Source organism: Camelus dromedarius, chromosome 12 (genome assembly GCF_036321535.1).
Source record: "Camelus dromedarius isolate mCamDro1 chromosome 12, mCamDro1.pat, whole genome shotgun sequence".
In the NCBI taxonomy this organism is placed as follows: domain Eukaryota; kingdom Metazoa; phylum Chordata; class Mammalia; order Artiodactyla; family Camelidae; genus Camelus; species Camelus dromedarius.
The window spans coordinates 14,872,542-14,886,608 of NC_087447.1; the positions used below are offsets into that span (position 1 = coordinate 14,872,542).

The following is a 14,067-nucleotide window of genomic DNA, read 5'->3' on the forward strand; positions in this document are numbered from 1 at the left end:
CTAGCAAGCATTTCTCCAGTTCTCAGCAGACACTGGGTGTCCTACAAATTTAACTCAATTCTGAGTTACTAGCTTAAGTTTAAAAGAGGCTTCCTTTTATATATATGATATAATATAATATATTTATAATATTTATTTATGTATTTATTTATTGAAGTATAGTCAGTTTACAATGTTGTGTCAGTTTCCGGCGTACAGCAGAATGCTTCAGTCATTTATGAACTTACATATATTTGTTTTCATATTCTTTTTCACCATAAGTTACTATAAGATATTGAATATAGTTCCCTGTGCTATACAGTATGAACTTATTGTTTAAAAAGAGACTTCTTTTGAATGACAGAAGACTATCACTTGGAAATTTCAAGGGTTTTAGGAGTGCTGTGCCAGGAATGGGGACAAAGACCAAATATGTATTTCTTATTATAAATCACAGTATCACACCACCTCAAAATTTGTGGCTTTAAAACATTAATAATTTGTTATTTCTCACAGTCCTGTGGGTTAGCAACTTGGGCAGGGCAAGTTTGGTTTGTTCTTCTGCCCTGTGTTGCATCAACTGATGTAACTCATTTGTCTGCTTTCAACTGGTGGTTGTGCTGGGTTAGAGAGGGCAACAGGGTTTCAACTCATTGGTCTGGCAACATGATAGTCTTCCATGTGGCCTCTGTCTCTCTCCAAGGTGTATATTATCATCCAAGTCTGTCTCTCTCAGTGGTACATCCTGAGTTTCCTTACAGCCTGGTGGTTGGCTTCCTAGAGTGAAAGTGGTTGCTGCCAGGCCTAGAACTGGCACATCATCACTTCTGCCACAAGGTCAGCCCAGATTAAAGGGGAGAGAAATCTGTTCTTATCTCTTGATAAGAAAAGAGTGGAAGGAATTGATGGCAACTGTCTTTGGAGAGAATCTGTCACAGGTAGGTAGACTAAGTCGTGGAGAATTCTAATTTGAGACCAACTTCAGCAGTGAAGGGAAATCACTAGCATATGTGTCTGCCGGGTGGATGAGAAAGGGTTGGTCTGGCCTGAGACTGCACATGAAGACTCCTTTTTTCCTCTTCTCAATTGTGTCACTGTCACATTTCATGTTTGATGAAGTGGTATGCACAGATGTGACAGAGTATGCTCAGTCACATCCTTTGTTGATTTTATTTTTTGAGATTTATGTTCCATCTTAGTTGCCAGACAAAAGTAAATTTACTGTGGCAGCTATCTCTATTTCCTGATAGGTAATTTTTCTTATTTTGATGGAGTTGGTAGGTTTGTGGGGTAAATACATAGTAGCTAAATTTCATGATATAGTCTTATTTGGTACTTCATCAAATTCAGGGTTATTTCTGGTTAAAGGTTTTGAAGTCCTCTTTTCTCTCAAAAACTATGTAAATACTATAAAAGAAAGAGTGAGAATTTTTTTTCATTTTTCCTCAGCATTCTTTAATTTCTTGACCTTTAAGGAAATAAACATTAAAAATATAAAACAAGTTGATTTCTAATTGATAATATAAAGTAGTGAAACATTGATTGGGGCCAAATACATGTGAGACTAGTACATGAAACAGGAGAGAGACCATATAGGAGGTTTTATCTCAGGCATTAGGGAGTTCTCTGTAGTAATGAAGTAGCTAGGGTATGGAGCCAGACACCTGGATTTGAATTCTGAATCCACCACTGACAGTGTGACTGGTTCTCTTAGGGCCTCATGTACCTGAGGATTGTAAATGAGTTATTTTATGTAAAGTGCTAAGAACAGTGGGACATGAAAAGCACTATGAAAGTGTTAGTTATTATTTTAACTATTATCTTGAGATTTTGTTATTTTTCATTTTTTTAAATATAAGATTTATTTATATGAAATGCTTTGGAGAGCTTTGCAGTGGACAGTCTCATTTTGCCTAGAAGAATTTATCTGATTGTTTATAGGACTTTGTGGCCTAAATTTTTTTCTTGTTGCCATTCTGTAATTTCACATCACAGAACAGAATTATTTTGGTATAAGCATTGGAATTATATAATATCAAGCACTTTAAACTTGGTAAATCTTTTAATTCTCATGGTAATCCTGTCATATACATACTCCCTTTTACAGATGAGGAAACGAGTACAGGGAGGTTAAGTAACTATTCCAAGAAACCTTCATGTACCAAGAAAATGACAGAGCTGAGATTCAATTGGCCAGTCTGATTTTAGGACCCATATATCACTATACTATGCTATCTCTTATTTAGAAATTTTGGATAAAAAAATTAAATAAACACTACTTAAAGTTTCTCTATCTAGACTTAACTGCAGTTAGCACTTTGGTGTATCCTAGGCTATCCTTTCATAGTCCACACACAGTAGATACACAATTCAGGGAACAGTTGAAGTTTTTGTGCTTCCAGGTGTGTTTGTCTTCAAAATGTGTTACCTGTTTACAGTTCTAGATTTGTGATGCTTTGCCCCAAATTTCCTGCCCCCCTCCAAGTCAAGAAAGACTATCCTAGGAGTCAAGCAAGAGCTGTATGGAGACAGGAATGGTTGCTGCTGTGGTGCTTACATTTTGGGCTTGGAGCCTATATGGTGTCATTTGAAGTGTCCTGAAGCGTCCTGAAGTGCCCTGTAGAAAGTCCTGTTAATGGAAACAGAGCTGCCAGTTGTGGAAAACCCTGTGTATTCCACCCACGTGGAGTTTCTGAAGAGTACTGGGCCACTTTTAGGCCTCTAATTAAAGGCCTGACATTTTGCAGTTAATTTTCCAGTTGTTGGGAGAACTTTACTTATGCAAGTGATCCTACATTGAGTATTTAAAGGATTTTTTTTTCTTTTAAAGAGTTAACCTTGGGTTGAATCCTGTGTGTTATTTTGGGATATATGTCAGTATTACATGGCTGATTTGATTCTTAGACTTTGCTTACGTGGGCATAGTGAAGTGGGGAGAGATGCAGTTACTTGAATAAATGAAGTAATTTGACTCCATTTTAACAGTCCCTTCCAGGTCTAATAATTTTCTGATTCACACCCCTGGAATGCTATTGGTAGGGAGGATCTTGGGTTTGAATTATTAGTCAGGTTTTACAGATACAGCTCTAAGTTGTTGGTTCTTTTTTAATTCACTTTTTATGTAAAAGTAACCCAAATCTCATTTAATTATTTTTGCCACACAAATGAATACTTCTCCTGAGTACTTTTTACTTTGTTGTCTGGTCACAGCCTTTGAAGTATTTCTTAGAAATCTACTACTCTTGGGAACTGTGGCATCTCAGGTCTCAGGGGTTTTAGTTGGCCATATTGTTTGGTGAGGGAAACCATAGTGAACCCCGAAGAGAATTCAGTAATAATGGCAACAATAACAGCAGCAGTGTTCATGGTTCACCACTGTTTCTTACTGGAGCCTCACAACAGCCTGGTGAAGCAGATGCTGCAATTCCTGTTTACAAAGGAAGCAACTAAGTCTCAGAGAGGTTAAGTAACTTGCCCAAAGTCATATTGCTAGAAGGTGGAGTAAAATTGCTGTCATAAGATGATCAAATTGTAAGGGCAACCTGTAAATCTAACTTTTAGTTTCCACTAGGTTGTGCATACTCTCTAGGTGATTTTTATTAGGGGTTGTTAAATATAATTACATCCTAGAGTTAAGCAGAGAAAACCTTTCAAAGTGGTTTCTTCCCATCTTTTTAGAGTGATCAGTCATGTTATGGATGGAGGTTGGTTAGAAATGGTGTGGAATCTTGGCATTTGTATTATATACATATACCCCAGTTTGGTTCTATGTGCACAAGGCTTTTGGTGATTGAGAATTGATCTGGGGCTGTGTAAGAATATCACAAAGACTGTTCTTGGCACCCTTTGTCCCAGTCTGGTTTAAGGGACAGATTGGGAAACTTGTTTCTTCCTGCTTTTTGAAAAGAGGAATGAAAAAATACACTTGACTGGCACTTCCTCCTCAGCGATAGGCCTGCCTGACTGCAGTTTGATTTAGCTCCTTTTGTTCTTATGGAGAACAAAGTAAAACTTCTTCTCAGGTGGCTATAAGGATTATATCAGAAGTCCCTTATCCTTTTAAGGAAACAGCAAATATTTTTCTTCAGACAAAAGGGAGACTGTGCAGGTGTTTCAATCCCTTTGACTTCTTGGCATCAGTCAGACTTTCTCTTGTTTGAACTATTAGTGTGTTGAGGTCCCTGGGAGTTGATAGACAAGCCCTTTGGTGATACTGAGTAGTTTTCTTGGTAACTGGTATTTGTAGCAGCTCTTTCCTCATCCTTCTGATTCCTGTAGGAACTTGGGATTGCATCACAGTTTTCTGAATCATACGATGTTTGTGACCTATATTTTCTTCTTCCTCTTGAGTTACATGAGGTCAGAAGGTCAGATTTTTTTCCTTAGTAATTGGGCTGCTGCTGCTTTCACCACGTTACGAGATTATAGGTGGTTTAAATGTGTTTCTTTGAAAGTACTTTTATGTTGCACTGTTAAGATGAGGGGCCCTCAACTCATTTCTGCTGAACTTTTCTATATTAGGTAAAAGAATGGCTCAAAAAAAAAATTACAGACTCAGTTAAGGGTTAAGGTGAACGAATGGGAACTGTATTTCTGGCACCTTCCTGGTTAGTAATTACTCAGCTGTGTGGAAGTTTCACTTCTAGACTTTTGGTCTTAAACCAGGAGTTGTCACGGTCACCAAGGAGATTATTTCCTTCCAGTTAGTTCATCCTTAGCTTATGCAGGAGGTTAGCCTGCAGTGTGTTGACATTCCTAGTGTGTACATATTTGTATGGTGTACTAATGGGGGATGAGAACTGTACCACGAGGATGTGGGCTAGAGTTTGTTCCTCAGTCACTGCTTAGGGAACTTCGTGCTGTATTTGACTAGGAACTTGGGGTTCTGTTTTTCTGTGGAATCTTTTTTTTTCTGTAGAATCTTTCTGGCTTTTTATGTTTTAGTATTCCAGGGAGAAGACTCTTTTCAGCACAGGCTGTAAATATTTTTCTTCCTGTATTTGGATGCATCTAGTTGTGTACTTTCTAGATTGCAGCCTTTCATGAAGTGTAAAGAGCTGCTTGTTGTATGATTTTTTTACAGTAAGCATTTATTACTTTTTAAATTTAAAAAATGAAAAAAACATTGCCTTTTCTGACGATTAAATCACCTGTAATCCTACCACAAGAGAGAACCATGGTTAATGTTTTTTATATTTCTTTTGTATCATTATTCTCAAAAGATTTTTTTAACAAAATTGGAATCATACTATATATATAATTTTGTATTCTTCTTTTTTCACTTAACATGTATTTTTTCACATTATTAAATATTTTAAAAACAAAATTTTGAATAGGTAATTTCAAGAGTACAAATGACATAAAACAGAAACACTGAGTAGTCTAACTTCCATCTTTGTCTCCATTTACCTTATTCCTTCAGTCCCTAATAAATGATCATTAATTTCTCCTTTTAATTGAAAGGTAGTGTTACTATATTTTGTTCCTTGCTTTTTCCCCCTCTTAACAACGTCTTTTGGAGCTCTCTTGTTGTCACTACCCAGAGACTCTTCCTGACCATAGATTAGTCATCTCGTCCCCTTTAGATGGACACTTGAGTTGTCTCCAATTTTTGCTATTACAAACAATAAGAAGTAGTAATTAAAGGAAAAAAAATTAAGCATTACCCTGCTTCAGTTATTAAGAGAAAGTTTTTTTACAGAAGAATGCCAGTTAATAAATGTAGAAATAATGATGGAATTTGAAAATCAACATTTTTCAGCCCTCAAAGGAAGTAATTTAAGAGTCATCAGTGACTGCTAAACCATTAAGCAAAAGGTTGAAAGAGGAACAGGGTATTTACATGGTGCCAAATGTTAGCCACAGATTGCTAATTGTAAAGAGGAAAAATGCCTTAATAAAGAGAGCTCTGGCTGTTACAGTCTCAACCAAGTGATCATGTTTTGGTAAATGATTGTATAATTTACCAAGTCCCACTACGTGGAACAGTCTGAGAATATGATGTGCTGTAATACACACCATGAAGTAAGTAGATAGCATTACCTGTGAAGCATTCTTGCCCAAACCACTTAACCTAAATCTACTCAGTATTTACAGGAAATATTAGGGATAGAGAAGCAAGCTAAATGGCACCGTGAATAAATAATCAGACAAAACAAAGTTGTAAGACATTCTACAAGTCAACTGTCTTGGTCTAAAAAGCTTGTATTGTAAACAGACAAGCAAACGAATATAAGCAAAACCAACCAAAAATAAAAGTTAGAGGCTGTTCTAGAATAAAAGAGACTAAAGAGATGTAACATCCAAATTCGTCGTTTGAGCTTTGATTGGATTCTGAATTTTTTAAAAGCCATCATTAAAGACTTTTTTTTTGGACAGTTGCAGAAATTTGAATGAGGGCTGGGTGTTAAATGATAATTGGTGTGATAATGGTATTGTGGTTATGAAGCTAAATGTCCTCATTCCTAGAGGATGCACAGTGAAGTATATGGAGTTAGAGTGTCTTGATGCCTGCTGAAGCGTTTTCTTTCACAAGAAAATTAAAAACAACCCATATATGGCCATATCCCTATCCGTGGAGATAGATGAGGTAAATTTGACAGTATATTAACAATTCTTGAGTCTAAGGGGTGAGTAGTATGTGTTTGTTCTACTGTATTTTTATCTTTTCTGTATATTTGAACTTTTTCATAATAGAGTTGAAGAAACAGTGCTGCAGTGGATAAAATTTCTTTACGTATTCTTTTGAAATGCCATTTTACTGCACTGCATGTTCCATTGTATGGAGGAGCCACAAATCTTTAATTGTTGCACATGTGTATATTTTGCTGCTAATTGACATTTTAGTAGAATTTTTGTTTATTTTGTGACAGTTTTATGCACCTAAGAGCTTGCAGTGGGTGAGAAAAAGAAATAGAAATTTTTTTCTTTCCTCCTCTGTTGTCTCTTCTGGAGCTTTAATGGAGAAGAGAAAAAGAGAATGAGAAAGGTACCTTGAAGTAGTCCTGTGCACTTGCTTTTAGGTACGAGGTAGAATTGAAGCTGCTCTGTAAGAGTAATAGGAATTATCACCCTGTCACCTTGTCCAGTGATAAGGAGGGGTACTAGCAACCAGGGAAGCAGCACTGAGAGGGGAGTGCAGATGTCGTGTTATGATTCATTTTGTGTTTGACAAAGGTTTAGATCTTTTTGTTAGTAGCAAAAGTTCTTCCTGCCTGCGAAGAGAACTGCTTTAGACAATGGTCTGGTCTTTTATTATGAGACTGAGCTATGGGGGTTATGAGAGGAATTTAAGGGTGGAATATTTTTGGAAGAAAAGTTCTGGGACAAGGGTCTTTTCTGAGAAAGGGTCATTAAGTGTGAAAAGAATAATACTTTCCTTTTTGAGCTAGAATCGTATTTACAGTGGGAAGCTTCTCTGAGTACAGAATAGATATTCTTTGACATTAATGTCCATATCTTAGATTTCCATGAAGACAACTTACAAGGACCTGAATGGCCTCATTTTAGCTGCTTCATCGTGTGGAGCTGTTACTTGCTCCGTCTCTTCCTGTGCCTGGTGTGACAGTGGCTGCTGAGCACCATGAAGGTTGTTCCAGAGAAGAATGCTGTCCGGATACTCTGGGGGCGGGAAAGGGGCACTCGGACCTTTGGAGCTCAGCGGCTTCTGCAGGAGCTGGTGGAAGATAAAACCCGGTGGATGAAATGGGAGGGCAAGGTAAGAAAAATGGGTATTCTCCACATTGTAGGGTGACAGTAGAACGGAACCTTAGAATAGGTTAATGACATAAAATTGGAACATAATTTGTTTTGTGTAGGAGAATTGATAGATCTAACAGGATTTTGTGGGGGGTTTTTTTGTTTTTGTTTTTGTTTTTACAGATTTGGAAGAATGAATGGGCTAGAAATAGCTTTTTTCCTTCAGAGCTAGACATTTTTCCTAAAGGTAGTTTAGATTTGTCTCTTTCAATTTGTAGGTGAATCATTGATTCCAGCTTTTAGACACACACTGTAAATATTAATCTAGGATGGTTTGCTGCTTCTGAGATAGAGTGAGCCTTAGTTTATACATAAATAATGTTTTTTAACTTTGTTTGTTTCCCAGAGAGTAGAACTGCCGGATAGTCCACGCTCTACCTTTTTACTGGCCTTCAGCCCAGACAGGTACCTAGTACTTATCTATAACGTTACCTAAGACTTGTGATAGCATTGCTTTCTGTGTGTTTGGCCTAGCTTGATCTTCTGAATGAGATCCTTAAAGGCTCTTTGAAGCACTGAATGAACAGAGCTTTGCCAGTGTTACCAGATTGGGAAAGAAAGTAGATGAGCAGTGCTAACCATTAAAATCATGGGAATAAGCAAAGGAACCTATGAATATCGAGGATCAAAACTCGAAAAGTTTTTCAATAATAATCCTTTGCCTGTGTGATACAGGCCACCAACAGTGTGATTGTTTTCTCTGCTGGAAAAAATACTCTCTGAACGGGTTATATGTCATTTGGGGACAGTATGGAGAAGCCAAAAGCTTTTAGAGATCAGAATGTTTCTGTTGTTTGTAATGGCCAGGGTGTATTTTTTTTCACGCTGGTTTGTGGAATAGTGTCACTTTTCTTTTTTCTTTTTCTTTTCTTTTTTTTTAATTTAAAAAATTTGGGGGAGGGTTATTAGGTTTAGTTATTTATTTTTTGGAGGAGGTACTGGGGATTGAACCCAGGACCTTGTGCATACTAAGCATACACTCTACCACTTGAGCTATACCCTCCCTCAGTGTCAATTTTCTGTGTTGTCCAAAACTCTCACATGCTTCACATTTACTTCCTACTCTTTGATTCCGTAGGACTCTCTTGGCCTCCACCCATGTAAACCATAATATCTATATCACGGAGGTGAAGACAGGCAAGTGTGTTCACTCTCTAATTGGACACCGCCGCACTCCATGGTGTGTCACTTTTCACCCCACCATCTCAGGCCTTATTGCTTCTGGCTGCCTAGATGGGGAGGTTAGGATCTGGGATTTACACGTAAGTGTTTCCTTTTCTTTGATATTCTTTTTTTTTTTTAAATAGAGGTACTGGGGATTGAACCCAGAACCTCATGCATGCTAAGCACACACTGTACCATTGAGCTGTACCCCACCTTTGGTGTTCTAAATGCAGAGACTTGTTTACCATTGGGTTCTTAACTCTGAAGGAGAGATTAGCCAGATTTTTAGGACTATATGTGAGTAAGTGGTAGTTATTGCCCAGTTAATTGACAGGAGGTCTAGTTCATAGTCCTCCATTCTAGAATGAACACCCTATTTAACTATTCTTCCGTCAGCCCATTGGGACGTAGTATAGGACACTCTAAGATGTCTTCAGGATGGACTTCTCTTGTCTTAGATTAAGGATTGTAGTACTCTGATGGTGATCATCAAAGCAGTATACTCCTTGTCCTGGTGACTGGCTGATGGGTTGCTGTGCACCATGTCGTGCATCAAGCTTTGGTTTTCACAGGCTACAAAAACAGCAGCTGTGCGGGTGCTCATTGCTTATGGATTGTAGGTGACAGAACTGAGCTGACAGTAATATTTTTCTAATAAATTGGTGATGTTGCCAGATTATTGGTATTCTACATGGTTTTCAGAGGGCACATTTAAAGTAGGCCCTAAAAGTAGTCATTTTACCTTATATGGGCCTTTTTTTTTTGACATCTCAGTCCACTCACAGCTTGTAAGCTGAGAATGTTTGGGATTTGTTTGTTCATAGGGTGGCAGTGAAAGCTGGTTCACAGATAGCAACAATGCCATTGCCTCTCTGGCTTTCCACCCAACGGCTCAGCTCCTGCTGATTGCCACTGCCAACGAGATCCACTTCTGGGATTGGAGTCGACGGGAGCCCTTTGCAGTGGTGAAGACAGCTAGTGAGATGGAACGGGTCCGGTGAGTACTCTGCCCACCAGTGATGTCTGGTGTAGGATTAACATAGTAGAGAACATTTACACACGCTTTCACCTCAGGAGACAGATTATTATCTTTGTATTATCCCTGCTTGGGTGGGGTATAATCCCTTTGGCTCCTCCTACTTTTTAAGCAGCTGGCCAGCCAGCTGGGGAGCTGTTTATTTTGTTCATTTTAGCTGTTCCTTGGCCTCATCTTCTGGTCTCTGTAGACCAGGGTTGTTAGAATCTTTTTCAGATTCAAAACTGTCTGGGTTTGGGATAAAGCCTTTATTTTCAGAAACCTGAAAGGTGTTCAGCTGGTAGATAGATTGGTGGGTAAATTGCTCATCCTTGGTTGTCTGTATCAAATTGGAAGATGGAGATGTAGATATGTCTCGAATCTGCTAATTGATATTTACATATTTAGCCCTGGAAATCAGTGCACGTGTTGCCTGAATTAAAGTTGGTGCATTGTTTTCCTTGGGTCCTTTTGGTATTGAAGTTGAATATTAGCTGACTTTCTGGTCTTAGCTATGCACCTTGATGCTGAGACTGTTTCTTGTCACCAGCACTCAGGCTTCTTGCAAATGTAGCTGCTGTGTGAGGGAAGTCCTGAGTCTGTGGCAGAGCATGGGAGCATTCTCTACTTTACTGTTCTGATGGGCTCTTAGACATGAGCAGCTATGTGTTTAATGTAGCTGCTTCCTGAGGTGGAAGCCTAATGGTTTTTGAAATTATTTTTGCAAGTGTGAGGATGTAACAAGAAGTGCCAAGCCTTATTTTTTTTAATCTGTTTGAAAGTTTTGAAAGTCTCTAGCATGAAGTTGATACCTGGGTAATCCCATAATTATAAGTAATGATTGCTAGAAACTTTCACACATGTTTCCTCTTCTTGGTTAACACTATTTCTCTGTCCATGTCTCTGTGCCTTTCTTCTGTTTTCAGTCTGGTGAGATTTGATCCTCTTGGACACTACTTACTCACAGCAATTGTTAACCCTTCTAATCAACAGGTAAGTTAGTCAGCAGTTCTAACTCCATCTAAACTGTGGAGTTACTTTCTCAACTAGTGCTCTAATTCAAATTATACTGGACTTTAATTTTCAATGTGTCTTTCCAGTCAAGGTTCAGAACTAGCTTCAGACTGTGTATTCAGAGTTACAGCCATAATCTTGACAGAGGAGTCTATTCTGAAACCCCTGGGTGATCGTCTCATTAGAAGTAACCAGCCAGTGTTGGATAGCGCGTCATTTATGTGCCTCTGGCTGGTTGACATTTTGCTTCCCCTTGCTGCCTCCGTATAATGGAGATGCCTTTTATAAGAGAATTGGTTTGCCAGCTATATTCGTTCAGAAATGTTGCTAATTGGAGGTGAATAATTTAATACTATATGATGATTCTGAATCTGGAACCAGTTAGTCCTTCAGGGGTGGAGTTGTTACCTGTCTGTGAAGTTTGTTTTCCTTGGATGATTACCAGTAGTTAATTTTTCTTGATTTACCTGGAAGTTCTAGCTAACTGCCTGGCTCTACCCTCGCCCCACCTTGGTCCACGTTGCAGGGTGATGACGAACCAGAGATCCCCATAGATGGAACAGAATTATCCCACTACCGTCAGCGTGCCCTCCTGCAATCACAGCCAGTGCGCCGGACGCCTCTCCTCCACAATTTCCTGCACATGCTGTCCTCCCGCTCCTCTGGCATCCAGGTGGGAGAGCAAAGCACAGTGCAAGATTCTGCTACCCCCTCACCCCCACCGCCTCCCCCTCAGCCCTCCACGGAGCGCCCCAGGACTTCCGCTTACATCAGGCTCCGACAGCGGGTCAGTTACCCCACAGCCGAGTGCTGCCAGCACCTTGGGATCCTGTGCCTTTGCAGCCGCTGCTCTGGCACTCGAGTTCCTTCCCTCTTGCCACACCAGGACAGTGTCCCCCCTGCTTCTGCCAGGGCTACTACCCCTTCCTTTTCTTTTGTACAGACCGAGCCCTTCCATCCCCCGGAGCAGGCTTCGTCAACGCAGCAGGACCAGGGCCTCCTGAACCGGCCTTCTGCCTTCAGTACAGTCCAGAGCAGCACTGCCGGTAACACGCTCCGCAACCTCAGTCTGGGTCCCACTCGTCGCTCTTTGGGTGGCCCTCTGTCTAGCCACCCTTCTAGGTATCACCGAGAACTAGCTCCCGGGCTGACCGGATCTGAGTGGACCAGGACAGTGCTCAGTCTGAACTCCCGCTCTGAGGCGGAATCCATGCCCCCGCCCAGGACCAGTGCCTCTTCAGTGAGTTTGCTGTCTGTGCTGAGACAGCAAGAAGGTGGCTCTCAAGCATCTGTGTACACTTCAGCCACAGAAGGGAGGGGTTTTCCAGCTTCGGGGTTGGCAGCTGAGTCAGATGGAGGGAACGGCTCCAGCCAGAACAACACGGGCAGCATTCGCCATGAGCTTCAGTGTGACCTGAGACGCTTCTTTTTGGAGTATGACCGGCTTCAGGAGCTGGACCAGAGCCTGAGTGGGGAAGCCCCCCAGGCACAACAGGCCCAGGAAATGCTCAACAATAACATTGAATCTGAGAGGCCAGGCCCCTCCCACCAGCCCACCCCGCACAGCAGTGAGAACAACTCCAACCTGTCCCGTGGCCACCTGAACCGCTGCCGGGCTTGCCACAATCTCCTGACCTTCAACAACGATACCCTGCGCTGGGAAAGAAGCACACCTAACTACTCCTCTGGCGAGGCCAGCTCCTCCTGGCAGGTCCCCAGTACCTTTGAGGGCATGCCCTCGAGTGGCAGCCAGTTGCCACCTCTTGAGCGGACTGAAGGCCAAACGCCCAGCTCCAGCAGGCTGGAGTTGAGCAGCTCTGCTAGTCCGCAGGAGGAGAGGACTGTGGGGGTGGCCTTCAACCAGGAGACAGGCCACTGGGAACGAATTTACACCCAGTCCAGCAGATCTGGAACTGTGTCACAGGAGGCCTTACATCAGGATATGCCTGAGGAAAGCTCTGAGGAAGATTCACTCAGGAGGTGAGCAGATGCTTTCCTGTCTTCTCCTGCATCCCTTACTCTTCTCCTGACATCTTTTCCTTCAGTCCTGTAGCTGTTGTGGTTTGATCTGGAGTGTCTGGGATCTGTGCATATGATTCTGATCTCCCTAGCTTTCATTGCGTCTTCTTGGAAAATCTTGCTCTGGTGGCAGAAAGCGGAGGCCTGGCAGTATGAGTCAGGTGACTCTGCTAGCTCCTTTTCTGGCTAAGCTCACGTGACCTTTAGCTTTAAAGGAAAATTGTAGATGGGGTTAGAGAGGCATGAGGAGGTAAAACTATTGACTTCCACTGCCCTGCTTTTTGACTCTTTTGAAGGATTGTATGTTCAGGACTAGTTATTGTGAGATAACAGAAATGTCCCAGAGGGCCTAGGAAAAAGGGAACCCTGCTTGGGACAGATTAGTGTATTGGGTCTTTGATTGTGTTGCTTTGGACAACTTTGTTCATCTCTTAAACCTTATCTTTTGAAACACTGCAGCTTGACAAAGGAAAAGAAAATAATATGTATACATGTCAAGGAAAGTGCTTTTTTTTTTTTGGAGATACATATTTTTTGGACAGCAAGTTAGTTGCTTAGTTAAGATTCTTTGAGTAGATCTTCCAGATGGACATTGACATTCACCTCGGGGCAGAGAAGAAAAGAATTCATAGAAGGAAGGCCTCTCCACACTTGGATCTGCTTCCCAGACAACTCTTTCATGGAAGAAAGAAAGTGGGCGTAGCTAATCGCCCACCATATACTCCATGTATGGCTGTGAGCACAGCTATCTCAATTTATTAGGGACTTCTTTCTGTAATTCTGTAAAGGTCAAATCTAGCGTAATCACCAACTCCCAGAATATGCCTGTTGGATCCAAACAGCATATTGCTCTGCATTACATCCTCTGTTGAAGCAACTGAAATTTCTCTGACATAAGCTTCTCACAAGGGTGGGAATATGGATTGTGCACATAATGTACTTGTTATTTTGGGAGAATGCTTTAGAGAGTTATACAGCTAAGAAGTATTTGTTGAATTACATTTTTTTCCAGCACTGTACTAGGCACTATCAGGAATACAAAAGAAATCTAATACCTAGTCTTAGCCCACTGGCAGTATACAGTATTGTAGAGGCAAGACTTATTTACAAGTAATTAT

General features: G+C 40.7%; 1 protein-coding gene across 10 annotated transcripts in view; it reads left to right on the plus strand.

Moving 5' to 3' along the window:
- The window catches only part of AMBRA1 (autophagy and beclin 1 regulator 1), a 152,483-nt gene that overhangs the window by 20,319 nt on the left and 118,097 nt on the right, over positions 1-14,067 (plus strand). For 8 of the 10 annotated variants that reach the window (XR_004139188.2, XR_010383345.1, XR_010383346.1 and 5 more), the window contains exons 2-7: positions 7,443-7,696; positions 8,084-8,142; positions 8,816-8,999; positions 9,726-9,898; positions 10,843-10,909; positions 11,457-12,910. Coding sequence is in view for 7 of the 10 variants with exons in the window: in XM_064492400.1 (XP_064348470.1) it covers positions 7,562-7,696; positions 8,084-8,142; positions 8,816-8,999; positions 9,726-9,898; positions 10,843-10,909; positions 11,457-12,910 (2,072 nt within the window). In the remaining 3 variants the exon portion in view is untranslated. The remainder of the gene's footprint in view (positions 1-7,442; positions 7,697-8,083; positions 8,143-8,815; positions 9,000-9,725; positions 9,899-10,842; positions 10,910-11,456; positions 12,911-14,067) is intronic. The other 2 variants (XM_031459693.2, XM_064492401.1) reach the window with 1 other exon arrangement.